The sequence below is a fragment of the Takifugu rubripes genome, chromosome 7 (genome assembly GCF_901000725.2).
Source record: "Takifugu rubripes chromosome 7, fTakRub1.2, whole genome shotgun sequence".
Taxonomy (NCBI): Eukaryota; Metazoa; Chordata; class Actinopteri; order Tetraodontiformes; family Tetraodontidae; genus Takifugu; species Takifugu rubripes.
The window spans coordinates 14,117,715-14,145,660 of record NC_042291.1 but is presented as its reverse complement, the minus strand read 5'-3'; the positions used below and the strand labels follow the sequence as shown (position 1 = coordinate 14,145,660).

General features: G+C 46.1%; 3 protein-coding genes across 4 annotated transcripts; 2 read left to right on the top strand and 1 right to left on the bottom strand.

Annotated features, from left to right (window-relative positions):
* The first annotated feature begins 108 nt into the window (after positions 1–108).
* On the top strand, positions 109–22,665 carry LOC101066790 (multidrug resistance protein 1). Its single transcript, XM_011605640.2, has 28 exons — positions 109–425; positions 569–653; positions 889–1,054; positions 1,131–1,164; positions 1,747–1,938; positions 2,027–2,198; positions 2,407–2,531; positions 2,651–2,822; positions 2,908–3,021; positions 3,882–3,992; positions 4,079–4,204; positions 4,529–4,732; positions 4,817–4,987; positions 5,377–5,538; positions 5,630–5,824; positions 6,039–6,185; positions 6,265–6,369; positions 7,504–7,581; positions 7,854–7,937; positions 8,011–8,214; positions 8,316–8,416; positions 8,514–8,654; positions 9,528–9,684; positions 9,772–9,969; positions 10,421–10,627; positions 10,730–10,876; positions 10,949–11,127; positions 21,862–22,665. The coding sequence occupies exons 1-28, from the start codon at positions 385–387 to the stop codon at positions 21,887–21,889; spliced, it is 3,846 nt and encodes a 1,281-aa protein (XP_011603942.2). The 5' UTR covers positions 109–384; the 3' UTR covers positions 21,890–22,665.
* abcb4 (ATP-binding cassette, sub-family B (MDR/TAP), member 4) lies at positions 11,776–22,665 on the top strand. 2 transcript variants are annotated; one of them, XM_011605639.2, is made up of 28 exons: positions 11,776–11,862; positions 12,035–12,089; positions 12,236–12,332; positions 12,746–12,905; positions 12,976–13,024; positions 13,254–13,445; positions 13,547–13,718; positions 13,798–13,922; positions 14,228–14,399; positions 14,486–14,599; positions 15,611–15,721; positions 15,790–15,915; positions 16,087–16,290; positions 16,375–16,545; positions 16,929–17,090; positions 17,179–17,346; positions 17,753–17,899; positions 18,004–18,108; positions 18,186–18,263; positions 18,408–18,491; positions 18,565–18,768; positions 18,855–18,955; positions 19,052–19,192; positions 19,900–20,056; positions 20,140–20,337; positions 21,155–21,361; positions 21,464–21,610; positions 21,683–22,665. In XM_011605639.2, the coding sequence occupies exons 2-28, from the start codon at positions 12,046–12,048 to the stop codon at positions 21,887–21,889; spliced, it is 3,843 nt and encodes a 1,280-aa protein (XP_011603941.1). In that variant the 5' UTR covers positions 11,776–11,862; positions 12,035–12,045; the 3' UTR covers positions 21,890–22,665. The 2 variants fall into 2 exon arrangements, with proteins under 2 accessions (XP_011603941.1, XP_029694127.1); XM_029838267.1 differs by lacking the exon at positions 21,155–21,361.
* On the bottom strand, positions 22,543–27,644 carry crot (carnitine O-octanoyltransferase). Its single transcript, XM_003966084.3, has 17 exons — positions 27,491–27,644; positions 26,735–26,858; positions 25,974–26,098; positions 25,704–25,885; positions 25,479–25,603; positions 25,291–25,399; positions 24,827–24,920; positions 24,536–24,661; positions 24,349–24,450; positions 24,182–24,265; positions 24,002–24,109; positions 23,799–23,929; positions 23,601–23,724; positions 23,455–23,533; positions 23,273–23,366; positions 23,062–23,181; positions 22,543–22,976 (listed from the first exon to the last, which is right to left on the bottom strand). Exons 2-17 carry the CDS (start codon positions 26,847–26,849, stop codon positions 22,856–22,858), a joined length of 1,839 nt encoding a protein of 612 aa, XP_003966133.2. The 5' UTR covers positions 26,850–26,858; positions 27,491–27,644; the 3' UTR covers positions 22,543–22,855.
* Between the last annotated feature and the right edge of the window lie 302 nt (positions 27,645–27,946).

Sequence of the window (27,946 nt, the reverse complement as noted above, 5' to 3'; positions counted from 1 at the left end):
TGAATGAAGTAGAATCAGACTAAGTAAATAAAGCTACAAACTACTTTATTAGATTACAGAGCAGGTACTCACCCCACAGGACTGACAAGTCAAAGACAAATAAGTGAGCGTTTCCCTTCTTAAGATTATTAGTCTTCTGGGACTCATCCCTACAACCACTACTGCAGGGGATGACGCCTCTCTGAATCGTCTCATTTTCTATCTACGCAGCCTTTAGTGTTTCCTGTTTTATAATTTTGTCAGGGTCATTAAAAATGATCCACAGGAACATCTTTGAAGCGCTTCTGTCTTAAGATCCCTGGGATTTTTACTTGGAAACGCTACTTTTTAAAAAATAAATCTAAACTCTTAGATGCCAGCAGGCACTCCTGAAAGGACCAAAATATGGACATGAAGAGCGAAATAGTGGAAAAACAGAATTTGAGGTAGGTCTTTTCCCCTCGATTCATATATTGATGTGTTGCACTTAGAAAATAAAGAGGAATTAAACATTCAAACCCAAGAAATGTTATATTAAGCTGTTATTGCAATTCATTTTTAATTTTTTTATATGTATATATGTACACAGTTATGGCTCCTGTAGTGACAACAAAAATAATGTAGAGGAAGAAGAAAAAGCATCAAAGCAGCCGCTTATTGGTCCCATCACATTGGTAAGATCAGCCCCTGCTCTGTGATAATTGATAAATAAGTTTTTAGCTTGACTTATTGTAGTTGTGATGCCGTTCTTCTGCCACAAATCATTGCAAATGATGAATTGCATCAATATTTGATCATATTTGAGTTTCTAACCTTATTTTGCTAATGAAAATTATTACTTCCACATAGCCCCGGGAGTAGCATTTAACAAACAGTTCTCTCCACCTCTGTGCACACGTGCACGTGTAGTTCCGGTTTGCAGATGGTTGGGACATCTTGATGGTCACCATCGGAGTGCTGATGGCCATTGTGAACGGGCTGGTGAATCCTCTGATGTGTATCGTGTTTGGTGAGATGACTGACAGCTTCATCCAGGAAGCCAAACTGTCCCAAAACCACAACACAAGCAACCCCAGTGAGTGTTCCTCAGCTGAGGAGCATCAAGTGAGACACACACGTAAAAAAAATATTAAACTTGTGTTTTACTCTAGGAGCAAACAGCACCTTAGAAGCAGATATGCAGAGGTACGTTCTCGAGCACAAGCTTCAACAATGTCTAATGTTTTAAGAGTGTGCTGCATCATTCGCCATCTGTAGATAATGACAGGGGAGCAATTGTTAAATCAGGGGCAGATATTTTTCAATAAAACCTCACAGGTATTTGACGCCTGAGGAGCCAATGTCATGGTTCATTTCTTCGTACTTTATAACCCTTTTGACTGGAAACCATAGAGGTCTCGCTCAGGAAACGTTACATTCAGACTAGGAATGCAACATGTTCCAATAACATGGCCTAAACCTGGTGTCTGGCCCCCATCATAGTGGTTCTAGATATATTCAGCTTGGCCTGTTGTGGTTCTTCAGTCTCGGACTGATGTCCAGGAAAGAAACTATACTATAAAACTATACTATAGTCCACCTATGAACCATATTTAGGTCATGTACCATAATCCTCATCCTCTCCTCACACATCACCAGCCTCTCAGCAGGTCTCCAACCATATCGGCTCCTGTGCGTTCCGACATCTTGATTGCTAGTCGATAAAGGCTCGTCGCCTCCTTACCTAGCCGAGTTTGGTTACTCTAATCTCCAACCTCTATTTTTTAGATTCTCCATCTACTACTCCATCTTGGGGTTTGCTGTGCTGGTAGTGGCGTACCTGCAGATGTCTCTGTGGACCCTAACGGCCGCGCGGCAGGCCAAACGAATTCGCGAGTTGTTTTTCCACGGCATCATGCAGCAGGACATCAGCTGGTATGACGTGACTGAGACAGGAGAGCTCAACACGCGTCTCACAGAGTGGGTGACGCACATCATACACACTCCAGTTCCTGTCACAGCTGGCGTGGTCGTTATCATATGTGGTGTTCGATTCCCTGGTGCGCAGCGATGTCTACAAGATCCAGGAGGGCATCGGTGACAAGGCGGGTCTGCTGATCCAGGCGGCCTCCACCTTTATCACTTCCTTTGTTATTGGTTTTGTACATGGATGGAAGCTCACCCTGGTCATCCTGGCCATCAGCCCTGTGTTGGGTCTCTCAGCTGCCCTTTACAGTAAGGTAAATATCTCCATACACCAGTGGTGCCATAATCCAGTCCTCGAGGGCCACAGCCCAGCCAAAGGAAGCGTTTTCTGCCTGGTGGGACAGAAACCCCGGCTGGGGACCACGAGGGCTGGATTTGGGCACCCCCATCCATAGACACGATTACTCCCCTCTTATTATACTCCTATACCTATATTATATTCCTCAACCTGTGGCCCCATAGTTGCTGACAAGCTTCACCAGTAAAGAGCAGACAGCGTACGCCAAAGCTGGAGCTGTGGCAGCGGAGGTGCTATCCTCCATCAGGACTGTGTTTGCCTTCAGTGGCCAAAGAAAAGCCATCAAAAGGTGAGTGTTCTAATGATTATTACCTTAGATTATCTTACATTTATTGGGGACTGAGTCAGAGTGGGAGCAGGTTAATATTCCAGACATCGCTAACTTTAGTTTTCCTTTGTGTTCCTCAGATATCATAAGAACCTGGAGGATGCGAGGGACATGGGAATAAAGAAGGGAGTTGCTGCTAACACGGCCACAGGCTTCTCCTTTCTGATGATCTACCTGTCCTATGCTCTGGCCTTCTGGTACGGGACTACTCTGGTCCTCAACAAAGAGTACACCATTGGAAATTTACTGACTGTGAGTGGAGGCAGACATCATCACTTCCACCATTAAGAATAAGAGCGTTGCTGCAGAAACAGTGACCACGTGTGTCCAAATGAAGGTGTTCTTCGTCGTCCTCTACGGGGCATACATTATTGGACAGGCCTCTCCCAACGTCCAGTCCTTTGCCAGTGCCAGAGGAGCGGCGTATAAAGTCTACAACATTATCGACCACGTGAGTCCAGTGGTGTGAATGGCGTCACCAAAAGCGTCACCAATGAAATTCGTTAAAGCAAACACGCACGCATGTCATAGGGACAGCTAGCTGTGCTCATTCTAACTCTGAAAAAAACAAACAAGCAAACAAACAAACCACCAGCTGGTTTGACGGGCCATTTTGGTATTTTAATTTCAGGCTGGGCCTGTTTACAGTTACTGTTAGTACCTGTTGGTATTTTCACAAATCAACATATTTAAATGACTTTAGCGAAGCGAATGCTATCACTTTGTACATACTACTGATTGATCTGCTTGCACGTGAACACAGTATGCACACAGCTTAGAGCCAACTGGAAAAAGGCATTAAATCTCCAAAGGGTTCTTTGGGTTCAACATCGTCTAAACGTAGAGATTTTAGAGCGGTAACTCCTCTGCTTTCCTCCTTCATTCTGTAAAATTTTGTGTTTAAGGTCTTAAAAATGAAATCGCTTCTACTTTTCTACTTCTGTTCCACTCTTGCTTTCATAGTTTCCTGAGTCTCTTTTTTTTTTTGGTGTTTTCTCTTTCCAGGAATTGCTTTGTAGTTCCTGTTTGTCTGTTCTGTTGTCGTCTTGCTGCGATTGGTTGTTAGTTCAAGAGCTTGCCAGCCGTCGGGTCCAACATTCACTTATAAAATAAAATAAAATAAATTCCTAATGGCGAAACAAAGCTGGCTGACACACATTCAGATGCCAGTGTAGCCTCATGCTAGCCTCACTGCTGGACAGTACTAGTACTGCTGGATAGCAATAGTTGATATAGAACTATAAAAAAGTTTTACAAAGAAAAACAATGAAGCCTTCGACTTCCTAAAGCATTTCTGCCATATCTCAACAGAAACCGAATATTGACAGCTTTTCAGAGGACGGATACAAGCCTGAATACATCAAAGGTGACATTGTATTCCAGAACATCCACTTCAGCTACCCTTCGAGGCCAGAAATTAAAGTATGTTCACCATCCATCACAGTTTTCTATATGGAAACAATGCATTCAGCCATGTCCCTGCCCCGACTCACCTCTCTCATCCGCAGATCTTAAACGACATGTCGTTTCATGTGAGGAACGGACAGACCATTGCTTTGGTGGGGAGCAGCGGCTGTGGTAAAAGTACCACCATCCAGCTGCTGCAGAGGTTCTACGACCCCCAGAAAGGATCCGTAAGTAATTTGGTCTATTTTGAAGTATGTTTTGAAGATTTTTCCTGAGCATTTGGCAGGGTATTGAATTTATTCCAGGTGTGAGAAAGGACATGATGTCCTTCAACCATTGACAGTAGGTGCACATGTGCACTATATAGAGAGAGGTGAAGCTTGAGTGATGCTGGCAGACAACCCTGTAGTCACCCAAACTTCATTCAGATTTTTTAAAAACATCAAAATGTGCTTTTTGGCCTCGATGAAACTAAGAGGGAAAAAATGCTTAGAATCAAACGCTGCCTAGTGAATGCACTTATTTTAACATGTGAAAACACACGTGTGTAGATATTTATCGACGGTCACGACATCCGCTCCCTCAACATCCGCTACCTGAGAGAGATGATCGGAGTGGTCAGCCAGGAGCCCGTTCTTTTCGCCACCACCATCACCGAGAACATCAGATACGGCCGACTGGACGTGACGCAAGAGGAGATCGAACGAGCCACTAAAGAGTCCAACGCTTATGACTTCATCATGAACCTTCCAGACGTGAGGCCTCATTTATGGCTTCCATATTTATCACTGGCTCCATCCCGCTCTAACGCTAATATTTACATTATGATCTCTGAGCAGAAGTTTGAGACGCTGGTGGGAGATCGAGGGACTCAGCTGAGCGGAGGACAGAAGCAGAGGATCGCCATCGCTCGAGCTCTGGTCCGCAACCCTAAAATCCTCCTGCTGGACGAGGCCACGTCTGCCCTCGATGCTGAGAGCGAGACCATCGTACAGGCTGCTCTGGACAAGGTACAGACCCAGACACGTGCAGAGATGATGGGAAACAAAGAAACGCTGCTCCACTGCTTATTGGTTTATGTGTCACCTTTCATGGTGTCTGGAAAAGACTCCCAGCCCACAGAAGCCCTCCCAGAGCCCCCAGAGCTCCAAATTGCCCCTGCTAAAGCATGCAGCAGGACTTCTTCACGTTTTAAATGTGATCAAGTAGAATCATGCTACTTTTTTCTTAACATGCTCTCCCATAACTGACTGATTCTCCCGTGAGGGCATTTGTTTTAAGGTTGTTATTTTCAGGTCTCCCAGCTTCTCATTCATCCAGGTCTGCTTGAGTTCTGTACTTTTGTTCCCATTCATTTAAAAAAAAAAAAAAAAAAAATTAAAATGGGTTTTCTCTACAGGTCCGACTGGGTCGCACCACCATCGTCATCGCTCACCGACTCTCGACCATCAGAAACGCCGACATCATTGCTGGATTCAGTAATGGTGAAATCGTTGAGCAGGGGACTCACAGCCAGTTGATGGAGATAAAGGGAGTCTATCATGGCCTGGTGACCATGCAGGTATCCAAAACGCAGAGGAGTCGACGTGCGTTTTTGTCGTACTCTGAGTGTAGTCAGAACGTCCATCCTGGGACATCTTTTCCTGCTACAGAGCTTTCAGAAGCTGGAGGATCTGGAAGACTCAGACTACGAGCCCTGGGTCGCTGAGAAGAGCCAGCTGATCGAATCCTTCTCCCAGTCCTCCCTGCAGAGGAGGAGGTCCACTAGAGGCTCCTTGCTTGCTGTCTCAGAAGGAACAAAAGAGGAGAAAGAAAAATTTGAGTGCGATCAGGACAACATAGAGGAGGTGAGCTGTGGTCCAGAGACTTTACAAAACAGGCGGCTCGCCTCAGATTCAGACTTAACAGTGAGATAAGCCAGGATCAGCTGACCTTTATAGGTCTGGTTATAGTTGCTGGTCCTTAAACTTTCCATACATTTAAGCAGCGTTTTGTAGTGCATGTGTTGTTACTGGTACTCTTTCCCAGTGTGTAACACAGCTTCCAATAATCTTTCTGCAGGATGAGAACGTTCCTCCCGTGTCGTTCTTTAAAGTGATGCGTTACAACGTTTCTGAGTGGCCGTATATTTTGGTAGGAACCATCTGCGCCATGATCAACGGTGCGATGCAGCCAGTGTTCAGCATCATCTTCACCGAGATCATTATGGTGCATTACCCAGTTCCTTTTACTTTCCTTTGCTGTTTTCAGCGTTTGTCAGCTAAGAGTGACTTTCTGTGAATTTCAGGTCTTCAGAGAAAAGGATAAAGAAATTATCCGGGAGAAGTCGTCATTCTTTTGTATACTGTTTGCTGTGATGGGGGTGGTGACTTTTCTCACCATGTTTCTGCAGGTTTGTATCCACTGAATCCCAACGACCTCTTTGATGTGTGCTGTTTTACATTTTGAAAGGAAAAAAGCATAGAAAAAGCCCCGGGTTGTCCAACAATAGCAGCAGTTTAGTCTCAATGCAAAGGTCAGATGTAGTTTTGGTAAACACATGGATTCTATGCTATTGTCAGTCCTGTCAGCACATTTCTAGAGGCTTCACTCACCCTAGTCTTTCAACACCACCCTAAGACTACACACACTTTGTCACAAATTGTTGGTTGTGTAGCACTTACTAGGTGTTGGAAATGTTCCTCGGAGATTTTGGTCCATTTTGACATGATAGCATCAGCATCAGCTGCACATCCATGATGTGGGTCTCCCTTTCCAGCAGATCCCAAAGGTGCTATCGGATTAAGCTCTGGTGACTGTGGAGGCCGTTAGAGTGCAGTCAGTTTATTGTCATGTTCCAGAAGATATGAGGTCTTTGATGGAGCATTATTCTGCTGGACGTAGCCATCGCTGTGGTCATAAAGGGGTGAAATGATCATTAACGACACTCAAGTAGGCTGCAGCATTCAAATGATGCTCAGTTGGTACTAAAGGGCTCTTTCTTTTTCAACTGGATTCTTGTGTGCTGCGTTTGGGTCCAGTCTCCATTTGTATCTTTCACTGTGTTTATGTTGGACAAACACTAATTATATTAACTGGAAAGTAGTTTTATGTAAATGACATTTGATCCTGGCCTGCAGCAACCGTCTTACAAGCCTCTAAACTTGTCTTCCCACTAAGGCTTGAAGTGAGGGTAAACAGTAGGTCTGGAGATTCCTGGGGGAAAAACTGCCTGAACTCTTTAATTGAGGTTAAAAGTTACCTCCAGCCTTCCAAGGGACTTTTACCTGCTACCCCTCTACCCAGATGGCAGCATGTAAAAATAAAAGCAGCCCAACATTTAAAATGGCAATTTAATGACTAACTTTACTGATTTAACCCACTCCTTCATCAGAGAGAATAAGATCGCAGCATTTAAATTGCTTTTTATTTTTTTAATTAAAACCTTTATAAGCAGTACTTACACTTAGACTACTATAAATGATCATTTATGGATAATGATATTATGACACATCACATCTCTTCTAAACAGTTTTGGGGTTTCCAGGGTTTCTGTTTCAGTAAATCTGGAGAAATTCTGACCCTGAACCTCAGACTCAAAGCCTTCATATCTATGATGAGACAGGTGAGTGAGATAAACCTTAAACCTTGAAAGTTTGGGATTCTTTTGAAACAGGAGCATTTGGATATATTTGTAAATATGTATCTCGGGGCACTGGACTTTAAATAGATAATGTCAAATCTTGGATGAATAATAAGGTGCCGACCCAAGACACGGCTTTTATTCCCACACATGCAGATCATGCCCGGATCAGCAACCTAGCCTAATTTAAAACCAGTTTGGATTCATGTTTCATCAAATATTGATGTAAAATCTCAATCCTCTCTGTGTTGAAGGACCTCAGCTGGTACGACAATCCCAAAAACACCGTTGGCGCTCTCACCACTAGGCTGGCTGCCGACGCCGCCCACGTACAAGGAGTAAGTCTGATCAGGGACGTGACATTTGACCTCAGCGAGGCCTAATTAACGGAGGATGCTCCTCTCTGCTCAGGCTGCAGGGGTGCGCCTGGCTGTAATGACGCAGAACTTCGCCAACCTGGGCACCAGCATCATCATCAGCTTCGTGTACGGCTGGGAGCTGACCCTGCTCATCCTGGCCGTGGTGCCCATCCTGGCTGTGGCCGGAGCCGCTGAGGTCAAGCTGCTGACAGGACACGCCGCCGAAGACAAGAAGGAGCTGGAGATGGCCGGAAAGGTTTTTCTTTTTCAATTCCTTATGTTCCTTCATTTTTGGGGGATGTGAGATGAGCTTATTTGTTTCACCCCGAATATTTTCTGCGTGGTTTCTCCCTGCAGATCGCCACAGAGGCCATCGAGAATGTGAGAACTGTGGTGTCCCTCACCAGAGAACCGACATTTGTGGCTTTATACGAGGAAAATCTAACTGTTCCATACAAGTAGGACCAATGACACCATTCCTCATATGTCGACAGTATTTTCATGCATTTTATGTATCCAGTGTTTTCTCATCACTTTTTTTCTCACTCTGCGCAGGAACTCCCAGAAAAAGGCCAAAATTTATGGCTTAACCTACTCCTTCTCACAGGCCATGATCTTCTTTGTTTACGCTGCCTGTTTCCGCTTTGGAGCCTGGCTGATCGAAGCAGGACGGATGGATGTGGAGGGAGTGTTCCTGTGAGTACGGACACAGCACGGCCTATACTGTAAAGACTCAATGCTTTTATTTCCAAAGGACAGCAGAGCAGACATCCCAAGTTACAACACCAACAGTAAAGACATTTGAAAGAGGAGCTTCATCTTCTAAAGTCTTCTAAAGGTTATGTTAGCCAAGCTGACATCAATTATGGACACCCCCTACATGAGACTGTGGGGGCCTTAAGCAGCTCCTCCTGCACAACATCCACAACTCTTAATGTAGCACCAATAACCCATGGTTGGCATATTTTTCTGCACTACTTAATCATACTACCTCCGAAATCTCTTATTTGCACATTAATTTTCTTCATATAGTCTAATATTCCCTTCTGTATATAATTTCCCCCTCTGTATATAATGTATAATGTACATAGTAATGTACATAACAAAATAGTTTTTTTCTTTTAGTGTTGTATATTACTGGCTACTTCTGTAACACGTGAATTTCCCCAATGTTGAAATCAGTAAAGTTTTATCTTATCTTAGTCTCTTGAGTCACGATTGAAGCGTGTTAGGGCGTCGGTGAGATGACTTTCCCAGCATGCCTTGGCACAGCTTGTTTTTCTAAAAGTTAAACTTAATTCTATTAAAAATCACCACAAATCTTAATGTTGTTGTGCACACCGTAAGTGAAGTTGCATGTTGTCTGGTTAATGAGTGGCTTGCATCCAGAAGTCACGTTTGAGTTAATTAATGCTGTATAGTGTTTGCAGTGACGAGTTACCCTGTCATTGTTCTATTTTAGCGGGATTGTGTAAATAATTTGGAGCCTAAGATTAAATTCAGGTTGAGAAAACGCAAGTCAGATCATGGATGGATATAATAAAAATTGTCATTAACCTTATTTCCCAGTGTGGTTATGACAATGCTGTACGGCGCCATGGCTGTCGGCGAGGCCAACACTTATGCTCCCAACTTCGCCAAAGCCAAAATCTCAGCCTCCCACCTGACGATGCTAATAAACAGACAGCCGGCCATAGATAATCTGTCAGAGGAGGAAGCGAGACTGGTAAATGACACAAATCCCCACACAACAGTCGATGCTTTAAAATGACAGCAAGCATGCTAACACACGGTTCTTCTCTGTCGTCTCCAGGAGAAATACGACGGCAACGTTCTTTTTGAGGACGTCAAGTTTAACTACCCGTCGCGGCCCGATGTGCCTGTACTACAAGGGCTGAATCTGGAGGTGCAAAAGGGAGAAACTCTGGCCTTGGTGGGCAGCAGCGGTTGTGGAAAGAGCACCACCATCCAGCTGCTGGAGAGGTTTTATGACCCCAGAGAGGGGAGAGTGGTGAGAAGACAACAGTCATTATTCTTCTAGTGTCTCTATGTAAACCAGTCAGCTCAACACCTTTTGCCTCATGAAGCATTCTAGAAATCCAAAGTAGCTTATCTAATCTGTAGCTAATGAATTAACAGTCAGCGTCTGATAAAAGATAGAATGTCTTTATGAATGTTAAGAGGTTCAAAGCTGAAAGGAGATTGAAGAGAGCAATATTAGGAGAGGAGCCTGGTCTACCCAGCATCTGTGGGACATCCAGATAATGTCCCAGGCTGAGCTTGGAGACCTCAGCCAGCTCAGGAGCTCTCATGCTTTCTCAACCCTCCCCACAGTATATGAGAGAAGGGACATGATCATCGGCCTTCTCCAAGTCCACAAGGTCCATGTTGATATTTAGGGCAAAGTGGAGCGTTTACTCGTATCATTGCATATTTTATACATCACATTTGTGCTCTCTCAGTTGCTGGACGGTGTCGATGTGAAACAGCTGAACATTCACTGGCTGAGGTCTCAGATCGGCATCGTCTCCCAGGAGCCGGTGCTGTTCGACTGCTCCCTGGCTGAGAACATCGCCTACGGAGACAACAGTCGCTCCGTGTCCATGGATGAGATAGTAGCTGCTGCTAAAGCAGCCAACATCCACAGCTTCATCGAAGGGCTGCCTCAGGTAGCGGCTGTGAATCAGGGGAAATGGTTGATTCCACATTTGATCGATTCCCATGGAGCTGCCCATGACCATTTACACCATATACATACTGTCTCTGAGCAGAGATACGACACTCAGGCTGGTGATAAGGGAACACAGCTGTCAGGGGGCCAGAAGCAGCGTGTCGCCATAGCCCGAGCCATCATCCGCAACCCCAAACTGTTGCTCCTGGACGAGGCCACGTCTGCGCTCGACACTGAGAGTGAGAAGGTGAGACTTTATTCACACTAGTGCTACGTAGTCCATAAGGCCGCTGCACAACACTGCACCTCTTGTTTCCAGGTGGTGCAGGAGGCGTTGGACCAGGCCAGGAAGGGCAGGACGTGCATCGTCGTAGCCCACCGTCTGTCCACCATCCAGAATGCCGACTGCATCGCTGTGTTCCAGGGAGGAGTGGTGGTGGAAAAGGGGACGCACCAGCAGCTGATCGCCAAGAAGGGAGTGTACCACATGCTGGTCACCAAACAGATGGGCTATCACAGTGGATGATCGGACGGGAAGAGAAGATCCGGGGGCAGCAGACCTGTATCAAAGACTTCCTCAACAGTTGGAGCCTATTCAGGACTTTATTTATTGTTGACTGCTGAAGACTTGTCGGCATGTACAGTTCCCATACGTCACCCTCAGCATCCCTGAGTGTTTGTTAAATTCAGGTAACTTATTTATTGCCATGCTGGAGTGTTGTTAACAGCAGGAATAGGAAATGAAAAATAAAAATAAGCCCTCCCTACTGAATCTTCTTGAGTTTCTTTCTTCTACGCATATACTCATCATGTACTGATGGCTGTGGTTTTCTTAGATCAGTTTTGATTTTACATAAACAGCAATAACTAAAAAAAAAAAAAAATATATATATATATATATATATATATATATACTGGAACTAGTGAACTGAAGCAATAAACCCTCCTTTCAGATAGATAGATAGATATTGGCCACGCCCACTGAATGAAAAATAAAGTAAATCTATATGTGAGGGAGGGAGAGCAGGGAAATAGAAGAATTTAGTGTTAAAAGTGTCGTTAGCGTGAGAATCTAGCGGTTTGATCGGGGATCGCACTCAGATTCCGTGCAGCTGTTAATGATCCACGTGAGGAGGAGGAGGAGGATCTGTGGTCCAGACGCGTGTGATAACCGCCCTCTGTCCAAAATAGACCCAGCTCGCAGGGCTCTGGGACACCGGCAGCAAACTAACGGTACGTTCCGACGTTTCCCTGTCTTGATTTGACTTTCTAACCCGTGTGTGTTCAGTTGTACTCGGGTGTCATCTGTCAACCTCTGGCGTGATGACGTAACACTTAATGAGCGTTCGCGGCCCGGGAGATTTAGCAGAGATTTTAATTTAAATAACGCGTTTTCTGTTGACAGGACTGTCAATCATGGCCTTAAAGATCGATACGGCCGAAACAAACGGTGATCTGAGGTAAAAATTCAATTTGAAAATAAAAGTAGTAATAATAAGCGTTTATTAATACGTTAAATTAATTAAAACTGTGCGTAAACTTTAACTTGAATTTATTTGGTTACAACACTTAATAGTCGCCATTTCGTTATTTTGTAAATATGTAGCCATGATTCCAAGGACGATGGTGCCAAGAATGAAAAGAAAAAGAAGAATAAAAAGGAAAAGCCACCACAGGAGCCCATGGTGGGCCCCATTACTCTGGTAATATCCGTCTCATAATGTTAACATGCTCATAAAACGGCCAATATTAATCAACAATGGCAACATCCAGTCTTTAGGTATATCTGTAAATAAAGACGAATGCCAGAAATAATAAATATTGACCATCTGTTCAGCTTTTGCAATGAATAATATCCCTCTGATGAAAGAAGAAACTGTGTGTGTGTGTGTGTGTGTGTGTGTGTGTGTGTGTGTGTGTGTGTGTGTGTGTGTGTGTGTGTGTGTACAGTAAATGAGGGGTAAAGGAGGGGAGTGTTGTATTTCCCTCAGTGTTTTTTTGCGAGACCTCCGCCTGTCCCCCGCTGCGCCTCCACAATAGTTGCCTGGATTTGTTTCCAGGGTCTAGATCTCCAGGGACGTCTCTGACCCGTTGACCTCTGCTGCTTCCTTCTCAGTTCCGATTTGCAGACCGCTGGGACGTCGTGCTGCTCATCAGCGGGACAGTGATGGCCATGGTCAACGGCACCGTGATGCCCCTCATGTGCATTGTCTTTGGAGAAATGACGGACAGTTTTATATACGCTGACATGGCCCAACACAACGCAAGTGGCTGGAGTGAGTTTTTGCTAGAGAAAATGATCAACACCAATCCTGATTAAGCACCAACAACGCCTTTTGTCTTCAGATTCTACTACTACTATTCTGAACAGCACGTTACAGGAGGACATGCAAAGGTGTGTTTACCGCCTGCTTTCTTACTGTAACTTTAAAAGCCCTCCTGAAGGCCCTGACATTGCTTATTTTAGACTTTGAACCTGGCTTCTATACGATCTTTCACTCCTGTGATTGTTTGTCACCTTTGACACAAGTTCTGCTTATTTTATCTATCCAGGCATACAGTTCTGCCAGTTTCCTGTTGTTAACAGGTCTTTGGTGGTCTCACCATGTTGCCGTTTTTTGCAGATTCGCCATTTATTACTCCGTCTTGGGATTTGTTGTGCTGCTGGCCGCCTACATGCAGGTGTCCTTCTGGACCATAACAGCCGGGCGCCAGGTGAAACGCATCCGCAGCTTGTTTTTCCACTGCATCATGCAGCAGGAGATCAGCTGGTTTGACGTGAACGACACAGGGGAGCTCAACACTCGACTGACGGAGTGCGTATCAGAGAGTTCCCAGCTTCAGCGTTCACGCTCTGTACGGCTACGCTCGGAGGTGTAGATGATCTGATGGACGTGCTTCTTTTTTCCAATGGCAGCGACGTCTACAAGATCCAGGAGGGCATCGGTGACAAGGTGGGGCTGCTGATCCAGGCGTACACCACCTTCATCACGGCCTTCATCATCGGCTTCACCACGGGCTGGAAACTGACGCTGGTCATCCTGGCCGTGAGCCCCGCGCTGGCCATTTCGGCCGCCTTCTTCAGTAAAGTAAGAGGCTCCTGCTTAAACCCTCTGCTCTCTTTGTACACCGTTCCCCTAAACACTGGCTGTGACCTCTTTTGGGAAGGTGCTTGCGTCCTTCACCAGTAAGGAGCAGACGGCGTACGCCAAAGCCGGAGCCGTGGCGGAGGAAGTGCTGTCCGCCATCAGGACCGTGTTCGCCTTCAGTGGTCAGACCAGAGAGATTGAGAGGTGCTTACATAAACGTCTTTGCACGTGAAAGCTACATTTATATAAGAGCAGAAGCATCACATTTCAGCTTAAAAAGCTTTTTTGTTTTTCCTGATTTCATTAGTAATGTGGTTTGACTGAAAGACGGTATTGCAGGGGGTGAATATTGAGAAGCGAAGCGATTAGTTTCCATGGAGAAAAGCTGTAACTGGATGAAGAAACCCGACAATTCAATTTGTGAACGACATGACATCCATCCAGGGACAGTGTATCTGCTAGCTTTGCTCTCCACTCACACCCCCACCGTTCTGCGTGTGTCGCTTCAGATACCACAAGAACCTGCGGGACGCAAAGGACGTGGGAGTGAAGAAGGCCATCTCCTCCAACATCGCCATGGGCTTCACCTTCCTGATGATCTACCTGTCCTATGCTCTGGCCTTCTGGTACGGGAGTACGCTCATCCTGAATTTTGAGTACACCATCGGCAATTTACTGACTGTGAGTACCTGTGGCAGCACTTTCCGCATAAATGAGGGTGGTGAGGGTCCTGACAAGCCTGCGTGCACTTGTGCGTCTTCATTAAGGTGTTTTTTGTCGTGCTTATTGGAGCGTTCAGCGTCGGACAGACCTCTCCGAACATCCAGAATTTTGCCAGCGCCCGAGGAGCCGCCTATAAAGTGTACAGCATCATCGATAACGTAAGGAGACCACTGGATCCGGGACTCGTTATTATTCTCTTGAAATTAGCATCTTTGCTGCTGGAAGCTTGTCGTTCTGTGTTAGTGACTGCGCGCGTCAGCACCTGGGCCCTCTGGGAGTCCGCTTTGATGCAGAGAGGTGGGGGGTTTTGCCTAATTGGGGCACCTACTGTTTGGGTTCATTTCACAGGTCACTTGGCTGATGTCACACAGCTGGAGCCGGACTGATGTTTCAGCTTCATGGCTCTAGCGTGGACTGGCCTCATGTTTACCTCCCAGTGCTCAACAGGTGAATAGTAATGAACTGAAATGCAGAAGAGATGAACCGAGAAAGTGTGACGTGCTGAGGGCAGCATTCTAGCAGCAGCAGCAGCGCACGTGAGCTCCTAATCATTAGTCTTGCCCCCCCCATGCTGTTGTGAAACCCTGTTGTGACCTCACTGTCAGCCAACAGGAAGTGTTACGTCTCTACGTCAAACCCACTTTTCCAACCACATTGACCTTTTACTTTGTAAGGAAGAGGATTTGATTACCATGGAAACCCCACTTCTAGCTCAGCGGCAGGATGTGGAGGAATTCACGTGGTATAAATAGTCTGTCTGACTGGATCTGGACGCAGAGGGTCTGGGCCTGTGTTTACGCCTGTGTGTAACATTACCGCACTGTTTTATTTCACATTTTGTTTGTTCTCCAGCTTTCTAAGCTTGCGCGTCACTTTGATGGTTTGCCTTGAATCTGCAGTTTCTTTCGAAGGGGATAAATATCACCCTCAAACATGAAACAAATTGCTAACAGCCACAGGAGATGGAATAACACTTTGTGTGTTGAGCGAGGCTGTGAAAACACAGAGAGCTGTGGAAATAAACATCAGCCCCTGTGAAACCCACCGGCAGCAGGCGGACAGCCTTCCTCTCATTGTCTACTGGATGTTATAAGAATCGGCCCGCGTCTCGGCTTTGTTTGTTTCTCGGGTTAAAAATATTGCACGTTCCCCACTTCGTGTCTCAACAGAAGCCAAACATTGACAGCTTTTCAGAGGACGGTTTCAAGCCGGACTTCATCAAAGGTGACATCGAGTTCAAGAACATCCACTTCAATTACCCTTCGAGGCCTGAAGTCAAAGTGGGTGCCAGTGTTCTCCACGCATTGTTCCACAGACTGGGGCTGATGGCCGACTGTCTCATCTGCAGATCTTGAACAACATGTCTCTGAGCGTGAAGAGCGGACAGACCATTGCTTTGGTGGGGAGCAGCGGCTGTGGCAAAAGTACCACCATCCAGCTGCTGCAGAGGTTCTACGACCCCGAGGAAGGAGCTGTGAGTCAGGGAGTCCATTCAGTTCCATTCCTTTAGGCACCTCTGATAGCTACAGGCTACAAAGTAGAACGCTGTGACCATAAAAAGGAGGCCTTTGCTGCTTTCAGAACATTCTGGTAAATATTCAGTAAACTATTAATGAGGTGATGCTGGATTCACTCTCATGTGTAGGTATTTATCGACGGTCACGACATCCGCTCCCTCAACATCCGCTACCTGAGAGAGATGATCGGAGTGGTCAGCCAGGAGCCCGTTCTTTTCGCCACCACCATCACCGAGAACATCAGATACGGCCGACTGGACGTGACGCAAGAGGAGATCGAACGAGCCACTAAAGAGTCCAACGCTTATGACTTCATCATGAACCTTCCAGACGTGAGGCCTCATTTATGGCTTCCATATTTATCACTGGCTCCGTCCCGCTCTAACGCTAATATTTACATTATGATCTCTGAGCAGAAGTTTGAGACGCTGGTGGGAGATCGAGGGACTCAGCTGAGCGGAGGACAGAAGCAGAGGATCGCCATCGCTCGAGCTCTGGTCCGCAACCCTAAAATCCTCCTGCTGGACGAGGCCACGTCTGCCCTCGATGCTGAGAGCGAGACCATCGTACAGGCTGCTCTGGACAAGGTACAGACCCAGACATGCTCCCCCTCTCCATGTAGGACCCAGCCTTTGGATCTCAAAGATATTTCTCAGTATGGGCAGTATGTGTTTAGTGGGGTGTTAAGCCCAAGCACCCTGGAGAGCATGAATCAGAATGTGACGTCCTGTTGACCAAAGTCCAACAGGACGTATTTATGTAACTGTCCCAGTCATAGAATGAAATGCTTTTGAAGATGTCAAAGGTCTACACCTCTGGATAATGAATACAACCATTTCAAAGGAGCAATGCTGTTTTATTACCACTGTATTATTGACCATATTATCAAAGGTCAACATTGTCACGCTAGCGTGAGGAAATTTCTTTAATCGCATCCGATTCGGGTTTGGTTGGTTTTTGTAAACTCCAGGTCCGACTGGGTCGCACCACCATCGTGGTCGCTCACCGACTCTCGACCATCAGAAACGCCGACATCATTGCTGGATTCAGTAATGGCAAAATCGTGGAGCAGGGGACTCACAGCCAGCTGATGGAGATAAAGGGAGTCTATCATGGCCTGGTGACCATGCAGGTGACCCCCCCCCGACGCACGGAGATGAAGTTAAAGTATGTTTAGTGGGGAGGGAAGGCCTTAAAATGAAATTCTCTCCTTGCTTCAGACGTTCCACAATGTGGAGGAGGAAAATACCGCCATGTCGGAGTTATCTGCTGGGGAGAAGAGCCCTGTGGAAAAGACCGTCTCCCAGTCGTCCATCATCAGGAGGAAGTCCACCAGAGGGTCCTCGTTTGCCGCGTCAGAAGGAACCAAAGAGGAAAAGACAGAAGAGGTGCCGTGCTGTCAACGACGCAGCAGCAGAAAGCAAATATCAGACATTTAGTTAAAGTAATATTCATCCTTTACCTGATCACCGTCCAGGAGTCCAGACGCTGCCGTCTCTTTCTCTCTTTTACACCCTCGTTTCGTCATCGCTCCGCCGATAAAGCTGCTCGCTCCGCTTGCTTTAGTTGATTTTGATTGTTAGATTCCTAAATAGCAGACAGGTGCTACACTCAGGTGATAACATCGATGGTTATTACACATCCTGTGTTCCAGATTACAATCCAATTTACACCCTGATGGTGCATCGCTCTTCATTCTGACAATTAGATTTGAAAAATGATAACAATAGAAGTGAATCAGATCCATCTGCCTCGATCGAATAAAACTCAAGGCTCCGTGCGCTGGTTCCGCAGGATGAAGACGTTCCTGACGTGTCGTTCTTTAAAGTGCTGCATCTGAACATCCCCGAGTGGCCCTACATCCTTGTGGGGCTCATCTGCGCTACGATCAATGGAGCCATGCAGCCGGTCTTCGCCATCCTCTTCTCCAAGATCATCACTGTAGGTCCAACGCGCTGACCATGGGACGACGTCCTCAACTGGTCAAATGTTGCGGCTTCTGCAGAAGGCTTGAAAAAAAAGCACGTTTTGCTTTTTTATTGCAGGTGTTTGCAGATCCAGACCGTGATTCTGTCAGGAGGAAGAGTGAATTCATTTCTCTGATGTTTGTCGTTATTGGCTGTGTGTCATTTGTCACCATGTTTTTACAGGTAAGTGTGTTTTTGACCTGTATTTGTAATGCTGGATAATGTTTATTTGAATCAAATTGGCCAAAAACTTTCAACAGGGTTACTGTTTCGGTAAATCCGGAGAGATTCTGACGCTGAAGCTGAGGCTCCGGGCGTTCACGGCGATGATGAGACAGGTGAGCTCTGACCTGAACCTGAACCTGAACCTTACACGTGGCTTTGCTACGGCTACGTGCCCTTCAGGCCCCGCCCACAAATACAGTTTTGATTGAGGTTTCATCAAATATTGATGTAAAATCTCAATCCTCTCTGTGTTGAAGGACCTCAGCTGGTACGACAATCCCCAAAACACCGTTGGCGCTCTCACCACTAGGCTGGCTGCCGACGCCGCCCAAGTACAAGGAGTAAGTCTGATCAGGGACGTGACATTTGACCTCAGCGAGGCCTAATTAACGGAGGATGCTCCTCTCTGCTCAGGCTGCAGGGGTGCGCCTGGCGACAATAATGCAGAACTTCGCCAACCTGGGCACCAGCATCATCATCGCCTTTGTTTACGGCTGGGAGCTGACCCTGCTCATCCTGGCCGTGGTGCCCCTCATCGCGGCCGCCGGAGCCGCTGAGATCAAGCTGCTCGCGGGTCACGCCGCCAAAGACAAGAAGGAGCTGGAGAAGGCTGGAAAGGTGGAGTTGAAGCGAGTTAAATTCGACCTTTTACAGGGCTGCCATTGTGGCATAAGAAAAAATAAAAGTGTGGTTTCTCCCTGCAGATCGCCACAGAGGCCATCGAGAACGTCAGAACCGTCGTGTCCCTCAGCAGAGAACCAAAATTTGAGTGTTTATATGAGGAGAATCTCAGAGTGCCGTACAAGTATGACATATGACATCCTAATATCATCCACGGGGGATATTTACATTCATCAACATTGAATTTTTTCCTCCTCCCTTCTCTTGATTTTGCGGACAGGAACTCCCAGAAAAAGGCCCACGTGTACGGCTTAACCTACTCCTTCTCTCAGGCCATGATCTACTTTGCTTACGCTGCCTGTTTCCGCTTCGGAGCCTGGCTGATTGAAGCAGGACGGATGGACGTGGAGGGGGTGTTCCTGTGAGTACAGACACAGCACGGCCTGATGATGGCTTCTGTATGTTGAAGGTGACATTTACACTGAGCACGAGGAGACGTGCAAAGGCACTGGCAGGGCAGTAAAGTGATAAATGAAATCCTGAACAGTTTGTGGCTTCTAATCATTGACCAGGGTCAGGACAGCATCACGCTCAGACCCTCAATGATTCAACACACACACATGTGTTTCTGCCGGGGGAGCTTCACATTCTTTCAATTTAGAAAGGGATATAAAGTAACATAAATCATTAAACCGAGGTATTACCCTCTCACACGCATACAGATTTCCTTTTAGACTTTAGCATCTTGATATTTTACACAATTTTGATAAATTCCATGACCACACTTGGAAATAGCTTTTTGTGGAGTTGGTAATAATGACGTCAACGCACCAAATTCAATCTAGGTGGAAGAACACTGATTAAAATAATTGGTACAAATGAGAAACTTTTTGAGAATTTAATTAATAACTTCTAAAGTTCTTCAAAAATAAGCACTGTACAAACATATTTATCACTTAGTCATTAAAGGCTTTCCCAGACAATATGGAACCGTTTATTAAATTATTATTCAAACATCCACAGGCAACCGTTGAAGAATGCCTTTGTTTCATGTTTGCTTAGCGTTATGCAATAGGGTTTGATAATGTTACGAAATGACACTAATGTTTATTTAACTTTGCTTCCCAGGGTGGTTTCTGCGGTGCTGTACGGCGCCATGGCTGTGGGGGAAGCTAACACCTTTGCTCCGAACTACGCCAAGGCCAAAATGGCTGCTTCCTACCTGATGATGCTAATAAACAAGAAGCCCGCCATTGATAACCTCTCAGAGGAGGGGACGTCTCCGGTAAACACGCAAGACCCCGCACAAAGGTGACAAACCCTGTTCCACACGCACGCTAACAGGCGGCTCTTCTCGCCCACCTCCAGGAAAAATACGACGGTAATGTGCATTTCGAGGGTGTTAAATTCAACTACCCGTCGCGGCCCGATGTGACCATACTCCAGGGGCTGAACCTGAAGGTGAAAAAGGGAGAAACTCTGGCCTTGGTGGGCAGCAGCGGTTGTGGAAAGAGCACCACCATCCAGCTGCTGGAGAGGTTTTATGACCCCAGAGAGGGGAGAGTGGTGAGAAGACAAACACAATGTGCTGTGGTTTTTTTTCCTCCCGTTATCTCCATATAACCCCCGTGCCTCTTCACCTACTGTTAGTTCGATAATGATTAGCTCGTATGTGTTTTATTGCTGCTCTCCAGCGTTGCAGTTATAGGACAGAGATCATCGAGATCTGTGCAGTACGGATGTTTGTTCTTTACTGCGCCTACAGTCTGTTTATGTTGATCAGTAACAAGATTCATAGTTATCCAAAATCTTTTACACTCACAGAAACACTATATCAGACCCACCACTGAGCTGCTTTGTCAGAACATTCTTGTAACGTCATTATTTCCAGATCACTAACTCATAACTGGTGGTCTGTTGACTCTCTGCAGTATTTGCATTCAGACAAATGTAGCTGCAGGGATCCTCTTTCGCAACTGTAGAAGCTTAGAACAGGACTAAAAGGGCTAAAAGAGAAGAACTGAAACCAAACATTTATGTAAACTCTGATTAACAGATTTATTATATGCTCATTGGCAGGTTGAGAAAATTGATCACAAGCCAAATTTGCCGTTACAGATGATTTTTTTATTGAATTTTGCAGCGTGGGCGCCCCCTGCTGTTTATACATATATAGACAAAGCATTTAAAACATTCTCTAAAAAAAGCATTTAGTTCATCATTTTCATTACAAAAGGACATTTAAAGGCTTCTACACCTTCACAAAACTATTTTTGATGCAGTATGACTGACATCACTGCTACCTCTGATCTAGTTTAGCTCCCATAAAATGTTTTGGTTTTTAAGACACCATACAAAGCTAAAGTTCTCCTTTTCCTTTCAGTCACTGGACGGTGTCAACGTGAAACAGCTGAACATTCACTGGCTGAGGTCTCAGATCGGCATCGTCTCCCAGGAGCCGGTGCTGTTTGACTGCTCCCTGGCTGAGAACATCGCCTACGGAGACAACAGTCGCTCCGTGTCCATGGATGAGATAGTAGCTGCTGCTAAAGCAGCCAACATCCACAGCTTCATCGAAGGGCTGCCTCAGGTAGCGGCTGTGAATCAGGGGAAATGGTTGATTCCACATTTGATTGATTCCCATGGAGCTGCCCATGACCATTTACACCATATACATACTGTCTCTGAGCAGAGATACGACACTCAGGCTGGTGATAAGGGAACACAGCTGTCAGGGGGCCAGAAGCAGCGTGTCGCCATAGCCCGAGCCATCATCCGCAACCCCAAACTGTTGCTCCTGGACGAGGCCACGTCTGCGCTCGACACTGAGAGTGAGAAGGTGAGACTTTATTCACACTAGTGCTACGTAGTCCATAAGGCCGCTGCACAACACTGCACCTCTTGTTTCCAGGTGGTGCAGGAGGCGTTGGACCAGGCCAGGAAGGGCAGGACGTGCATCGTCGTAGCCCACCGTCTGTCCACCATCCAGAACGCCGACTGCATCGCTGTGTTCCAGGGAGGAGTGGTGGTGGAAAAGGGGACGCACCAGCAGCTGATCGCCAAGAAGGGAGTGTACCACATGCTGGTCACCAAACAGATGGGCTATCACAACGACTGAGAGGACGCCCGTGTTTTCCCAGCTTTAGAAGAACATTTTAGAGTCTGAAATGTAATTTATGAACTGTTGTTCCTCATTTCTCTTGCTCTTCAGGCTGAGACATCCGCCCTTCTCAAGCTTGCAACATTCGAGCACTTCTATAAAACCAACCTTTACTGCTGCTGACCTTTAACCTCACCTGCATTTAACTGCCAAACACACGTGCAGTGACTGAAGTTGGCAGAACGCTGGATTATTTATGCGCTGCGGTGCCTGTTAACAGGCTGTTTACTGCAATTATGTCTTGTAGTTAGTGTAGTTCAATTCTTTTATTTGATCATATATTTGTGGTTGAAGTCTGAACTGAAACACTGAAAAATGTATCCTGTAACCAGACTGGCAAAAGACTTCAGTTCAATTCAGAGTGAGGACGTGTTGACAGCATTTTATGAAACTTGATTGATTTCTGATTGTTGGTTGTTTTTAAAAGAGAATGTGGGGGTGTAGACAGGACGCCTCTTCCCCCAGCGGGGGGTCTTATGTGCTTTAACGTTTCGTGAATCAAACAGAAAATTTGAAACTAAACGTGACCAACAAAGCATCGATCCACGACAGGACCAGTAAGATGGAGCGAACGTGCCACCACACAGCAGAAAGACACCAAGACAAACAGCTGATGGGTTGTTCAAGTTTAAAAAGTTTCAATTTCAAGTCTTTGTTAAAATAACAGCCTTAATGCAGCTCTAATGTACAGTAAATACTGAAGAATTCATCAATAAAATGAAAATAATTTCTAGCAAAATCAATAATCAGTCTAACATTTATCACAGTCGGAGGTCTTGAGCTTCACTCTCATCGACATTTAACACATTCGGCATCGTTTCTACATAATCAAGGAGGCACATTTACAGCCCAAAAGAAAAGTGCTACAAGAAAAACAAAGGGAAAGTTTGCATTGATCAGAGGTTTTGTTGGATGTGGAGGTGCTCAGAGCTGAGACGTTGTTGCCAGGTGCAGCATCTCGTGCAGACAGCTGCTGAAGACGTTGAACAGGGACACGGCGTCGGTCTGGCGGCAGGACTTCCAGGCCGATATGGAAATCACAATCCTGCGGGTCAAAGTGCAGAGCGGATATGACTGAATGTGGTGGGTCAAACCGTGACGACAGCAGAGTGATCCGTCAGTAGGCCCACCTGTCCTCTCGGATACGGTAGAAGAAGCCGTAGCCGTGGGGAACCATCGGCGCCACCGCGCCCAGAACTGTGGTGTAGCCCACCAGGCTGGACGACAGCACAAAGTTTCCCCCACCGCCACTGCACAACACAGACAGCATGGAATAACCAGCCCGTTTCTGAAGCTAACTAGCCTTAAGACGGAACGCTAGCAGCGCTTTCCACGCAGTACCTCTTGGCATAGAGCGGATCTAAGAAGAGTTCCGGAACAGGACGTCCCTCCTCTTTGGCGATGAGATACAGGCCGAGAAGGTGCCTGTCGAAGCCTGCACAGGCGAGAGCGACGACGTAACAGGAAATATTCGGACGCCGTTCTCCCCATTAGACTCAGACAAAGTGAAGGGCGTGACTCACCTCGTCCTTCCTGGGCCTCGGCCATCAGGTTGTTGTGTTTCTCAAAGGCCAGCTGCATGGCTTTCCTCTTAGCGTTGTCCTGAAACAGAAATCGCCACGCGTCAAGCCCCGCCCTCCTCGCCACCCACGGCAGCGTCTCAACACACCTCGCACGACGGGTCCGTCATGGCCGTGCACCATTTCACCGCCTCCACGGTGCAGGGCCTCATGGTCTCCGTCCTGCCGTGGTAGAACTTGCGAGTCATGGCTGTCTCGTAGCAACACCCTGGCCTGAGAGGAGCGGGGGGGAGACATTCCGGGTCAGCCCGCCACCCCGGGGTGCGTTTGCTGCGTGAAATCCATACCTCTGGTGCAGTTTAAAGTACGCCAGCTGCATCGCCAGTTGGATGAACGTGTCCGGGTGCAGCTTTTTCTGCTTGATGGCGGCTTTTCCGAAAGCCGTGAAGGCGTAACAGACAACCTGCAGGTCCTGCGCCTGGACAACAGACGGCTGTCACTCCACCGGCCACACTGGCAACGCTAGCTCCACCTCACAAAACTGACTCACCGACTCAAAGTATTGTTTTTTCGCACGGCCGATGTCGCTGCGGACTTTTTCGTCCACAGTAAACACCAGCTCCTCGGGAGGCGGCAGGACTCTGACTGTGTCCACACCCTTCAAAATATCACAATGTTAATAGCGGACGCCTTCAATTTAAAGAGCGCCGAGAATGGGAATGGTGACTACCTTCCATTTGCCTCCGGTGCTTTGAATTCGCTGGTCCACGTACCAGCACATGGTCACCAGCACCATGGCGTCGTACGGCGCGTGCTGCAAAACAAAATGACGTTCTCTAACCCAGAAATGTGTCGTTTGCGTGCGTCTGAACCTTCGCCGGGCGCATCACAACTCACATCACAGTTGGATCCAAACGTTCCATCTGAATAGACGACTGAATTGTAGGATTTGTCCCCCCAGCGGATGGTGGGATCACCCGTGAGAGACTCCCGTGTGAGCTGCGTTCAGAAAAAAGCAGGGGCGCACAGTCAGACACCGTTTAGGCAGCCGGCTGGACGCATCCGTGATCTACTCAGCTCATACGTTGGTGTAGTTCTCTGGAGTGGAGTAAGGCTGCGTCTCATCCAGACATATGGTGAACAGGCTGCTCTGGATGAGCTCCAGGATGGTCTCGTTGTGCGGATCAATACTTATTAGATACTCTCGGGCCTGCGGTCGATGGAGGCAGAAACAGGAAGTGAAAGGACAAATGCTTGAGCACGCTTCTGTAATATGAGAGTTCCCTTCAGAGCGAACAATAGAAACGCACAGCAACAGCTAAAAGCTTCTGCAACATCGTTGGTTTTATGAGCAGAACAACGTGAGCGGCCATACCTTCGCCCAGCGCGTCCTCTCTTCAGTAGTGAGAGCGCTCACTCCCTCCCCCTCTGGGTTCCCATCACAGCACTGTCTCACGTAGCTCAGCTGCCTGGCAAGAAAAAGAGAAACAAAACGCTGATAATAATAATGATATTGATCATTTCTTAACAGATCTACATTAATGAGCTGCTGAAATGGAAGTAAATAGGGGTGTCACAACCCCTGACTGCCTCCTAGTGTTTTGGATTTTTATTTTAACAGGAGGAAAGATATAATTAACAATAACCACAATAATGCACTAATAAGGGACTTAGCCATCAAAATGGCCAAATCCCTTATTAGTTCATTAATTAGGGAAGAGGTCATGATTTGAGCAGTGTTTCTTTTCTATATTTAGTCTAGTGTTATTAGAAGTATCAGCCCTTCAAAACATAGCTTTCAGGCAGCTGTGATGTCAGTACTTACTGTATAATTACTACCTGAACAGTTCTGGGGGCGTCAGTATTTGTCCATCACAGAGGGCATCAAATGTGAAGATGCGTCCACGACAAAGAACCACCAAATGGGAAGGGCACCTCCCCTCGAGCTCTGTCCCAGAACGACGAGATGGAACCTGAATTGCTGTGCTATCAGCATATACGCGTGTCGAAAGTGCCGTTTCTCACACCTGTTTTAAAGTAGCTACGAATAGCGTCTTTCGTCACCCCGGGTACTTTGCAGGTGCAGTACAGCATCCTGAACTGGTCCATATCTAAAGGTGTTTCGCCAGCTTTCTGCGGCGCCAACCTCTCCCTGAAACAAGGGAGAGAGGCCGAGCGCATGAAACCCTGGCAAAAGAGGCAAAAAAATTCTGCTTCCTACGAATGAGGAACGGTTTCAGAATGTGCCTCACGTGCGGATCAGATTCCAGTACTGCAGCATATGCCACGAGCAAATACTGGCTCGCTCCAGGGCTGTTCCCTCGGCAGGAGGCCAGCAGTGTTCCAGATAAGGTGCCGGCCCTGCGAAGTTCACAGTCAGCTGAGAGGGGCTGCGGCCCTCCAGATAAGCAGCGTCTAACCACCATTGCTCCAGCTGGGAGGACAGCACAGTGTTAAACATCTGTGAGGACAGAGGAGGTCTGTGAAATGGAAAACAAGAGGTTTAGAGATCAGATACACACCCAGTTCCTCCTGGTTTCAGCTCTCTGCAGGAGCCTCTGGTGCAGCTCTTTTCCAACACCCTGTTGGAAGTTCCTCACAATGTCCTCTGTGGCCTTGAATTCCTTCTCGGACGCAAAAGGACGAACTGTTGGGAGGAAAAACAAAAATCAAATTTACCATCACCAGACCTGAAAAATAAATAGCTTTTATAAAGCCTGACACATCAGAAAATAGCCAGAAAATTCTATTTTTTTGGAAATGAGATGTTTATTGAACCTTTTAACAAAATCCCAATTTTTTTTTGATTTTGTTTATGACATTTTTTTTGTATCAAATATGATACATTAGGCGATTTCGGCAACTTTTAGCTCACGACTATGTTAACTTTAGACACAAAAACAAAGTTTGCCCATAACATTTTGACAATATAGAACATGAACAACAACATTTTTCTCTTTGGTTTTTTTGCATAGCACTTTTTAGCACAAGAGGCACACTGCAGCCTCTTTTACGGGGTGGTGTTGGAGTTGTTTCTGGAGAGGACAGTGGTCTGCCACACTTGATTTTGGTTTAGAAAAAAGAGACGTCTCAGAATCTCGCGTATCAAATATGATACAAACGGCTTTAAAGGGTTAAGTGTATCTATAAGTGTGATACTTCATTATTCACTCCTGGCAGTGAAAACAATGAAAGAGTCACAAGAAAGTGTACAAACGTCAGTTTAGTTTAAAAATATGCAGATTTAATTAACAAATAATAACACAGAACTCAAATATCCTACCTGCTTCCAGATACTTAGAAAGGCTAGTTTCCAGTGATGGGACGGGCAGGGGAGGCAGACTACTTTGGTACTGGAAGGTCCGTTCTGGAACTGATTCTGACAATTTATTAGCCATTTATTCTCCCTGCAATACAAATAAAGTTGTCACTAACACAAAGTGGAGGCTGATATCGTTCTGGTTGATTCTGAATTTAAGACGTTTAAAGCTCAAGAGCAGGTTATAGTAGAAGCATGTGAGGACATTGTGTTTGTCTGCTTAAATCTGAAATTGCATTTGCTGTTTATGCAAATAAGATGGGGAAAGAAAGTTATTGCATGGTTTCCCTCAGAAATCTTTGCAGTTTGAAAACACTCCACACAAATGTAATGGAGCGTATTTCTATGATTGCATTTAATGTGCGTGGCGTTAAATGCAACTAATCTTAGAAAGCTGTATTGTATAAGAACACAAACGTTGAACTTTTACCTTTGAAACACTTGGTCTAATTCCAAGCGCGCTAGATGTGCAGCCCACATTAATCATACAAAACAAAACATGACATTTTATTGGCGCGAATTTATAAGATCAAAGCAATCTTTTATTGCCTTAAGATCTTACTAACCCTTGCAGATTTATTGCGTTTAACTTACTCTGAGCAGCTATATCTTGCTTTAGCCCAGTGGATCACAAATTTAATATACGTATCAGCACAACGAACCTATATAAAGCTGTCGCTTTAAACGTGAAAGTAAAATTGAACTTCAAATAAAACTTACTAGCTCAGAAAATCGGTCTGCTCGCCTTCTTCACGATGCGTCGATGATGCTTTATTTTTTTGTCATAAAGCCGAATTATCAGGTTTCACCTTTACCCCAGTGAACCGAAGGTTTGTTGTCTTCTCGTATTTTAAATAGTCCCGCCCCGCTCTGCTGTGATTGGCTACCCCTCCTGCACGGCGATTGGTCTGGTTCGGTTGTCAACCTGATGTGTGTCGTCATCGCTTTGAGAATGTTTTACTTGTAGAGATTCTGCTGTTTATAGAGTCACTGATCACTAACGCTGACAGCCTAATGGGAGACATTGCGTTCTGCACTTTGCTAAATAATTAAGGAAAGCAACCTGTGCAAAATGATTCCTCCTTCCTGACTTCTAATTGGTCGAGGGCTCTTTAGCCCGCCCCACGCCCAGCCCACTTCCGGCACCGCAGTTCATGCATGCTGCCAGCGGTTGTA

Excerpts from the sequence above, each read along its gene's own strand:
- LOC101066790 (XM_011605640.2), top strand. The coding sequence starts at position 385 with ATGGACATGAAGAGCGAAATAGTGGAAAAACAGAATTTGAG. Across the intron at positions 1,165-1,746 it reads TTAGAAGCAGATATGCAGAG|ATTCTCCATCTACTACTCCA; the intron begins GTACGTTCTCGA and ends TCTATTTTTTAG. Across the intron at positions 5,825-6,038 it reads ATCAGGACAACATAGAGGAG|GATGAGAACGTTCCTCCCGT; the intron begins GTGAGCTGTGGT and ends ATCTTTCTGCAG.
- abcb4 (XM_011605639.2), top strand. The coding sequence starts at position 12,046 with ATGGCCTTAAAGATCGATACGGCCGAAACAAACGGTGATCTGAG. Across the intron at positions 18,492-18,564 it reads ACGCCGCCCAAGTACAAGGA|GCTGCAGGGGTGCGCCTGGC; the intron begins GTAAGTCTGATC and ends CTCTCTGCTCAG. Across the intron at positions 20,338-21,154 it reads ACCCCAGAGAGGGGAGAGTG|TCACTGGACGGTGTCAACGT; the intron begins GTGAGAAGACAA and ends TTTTCCTTTCAG.
- crot (XM_003966084.3), bottom strand. The coding sequence starts at position 26,849 with ATGGCTAATAAATTGTCAGAATCAGTTCCAGAACGGACCTTCCAGTAC. Across the intron at positions 24,110-24,181 it reads GCACCGGAGGCAAATGGAAG|GGTGTGGACACAGTCAGAGT; the intron begins GTAGTCACCATT and ends GATATTTTGAAG. Across the intron at positions 23,725-23,798 it reads TACTTTAAACTGCACCAGAG|GCCAGGGTGTTGCTACGAGA; the intron begins GTATGGATTTCA and ends CGCTCCTCTCAG.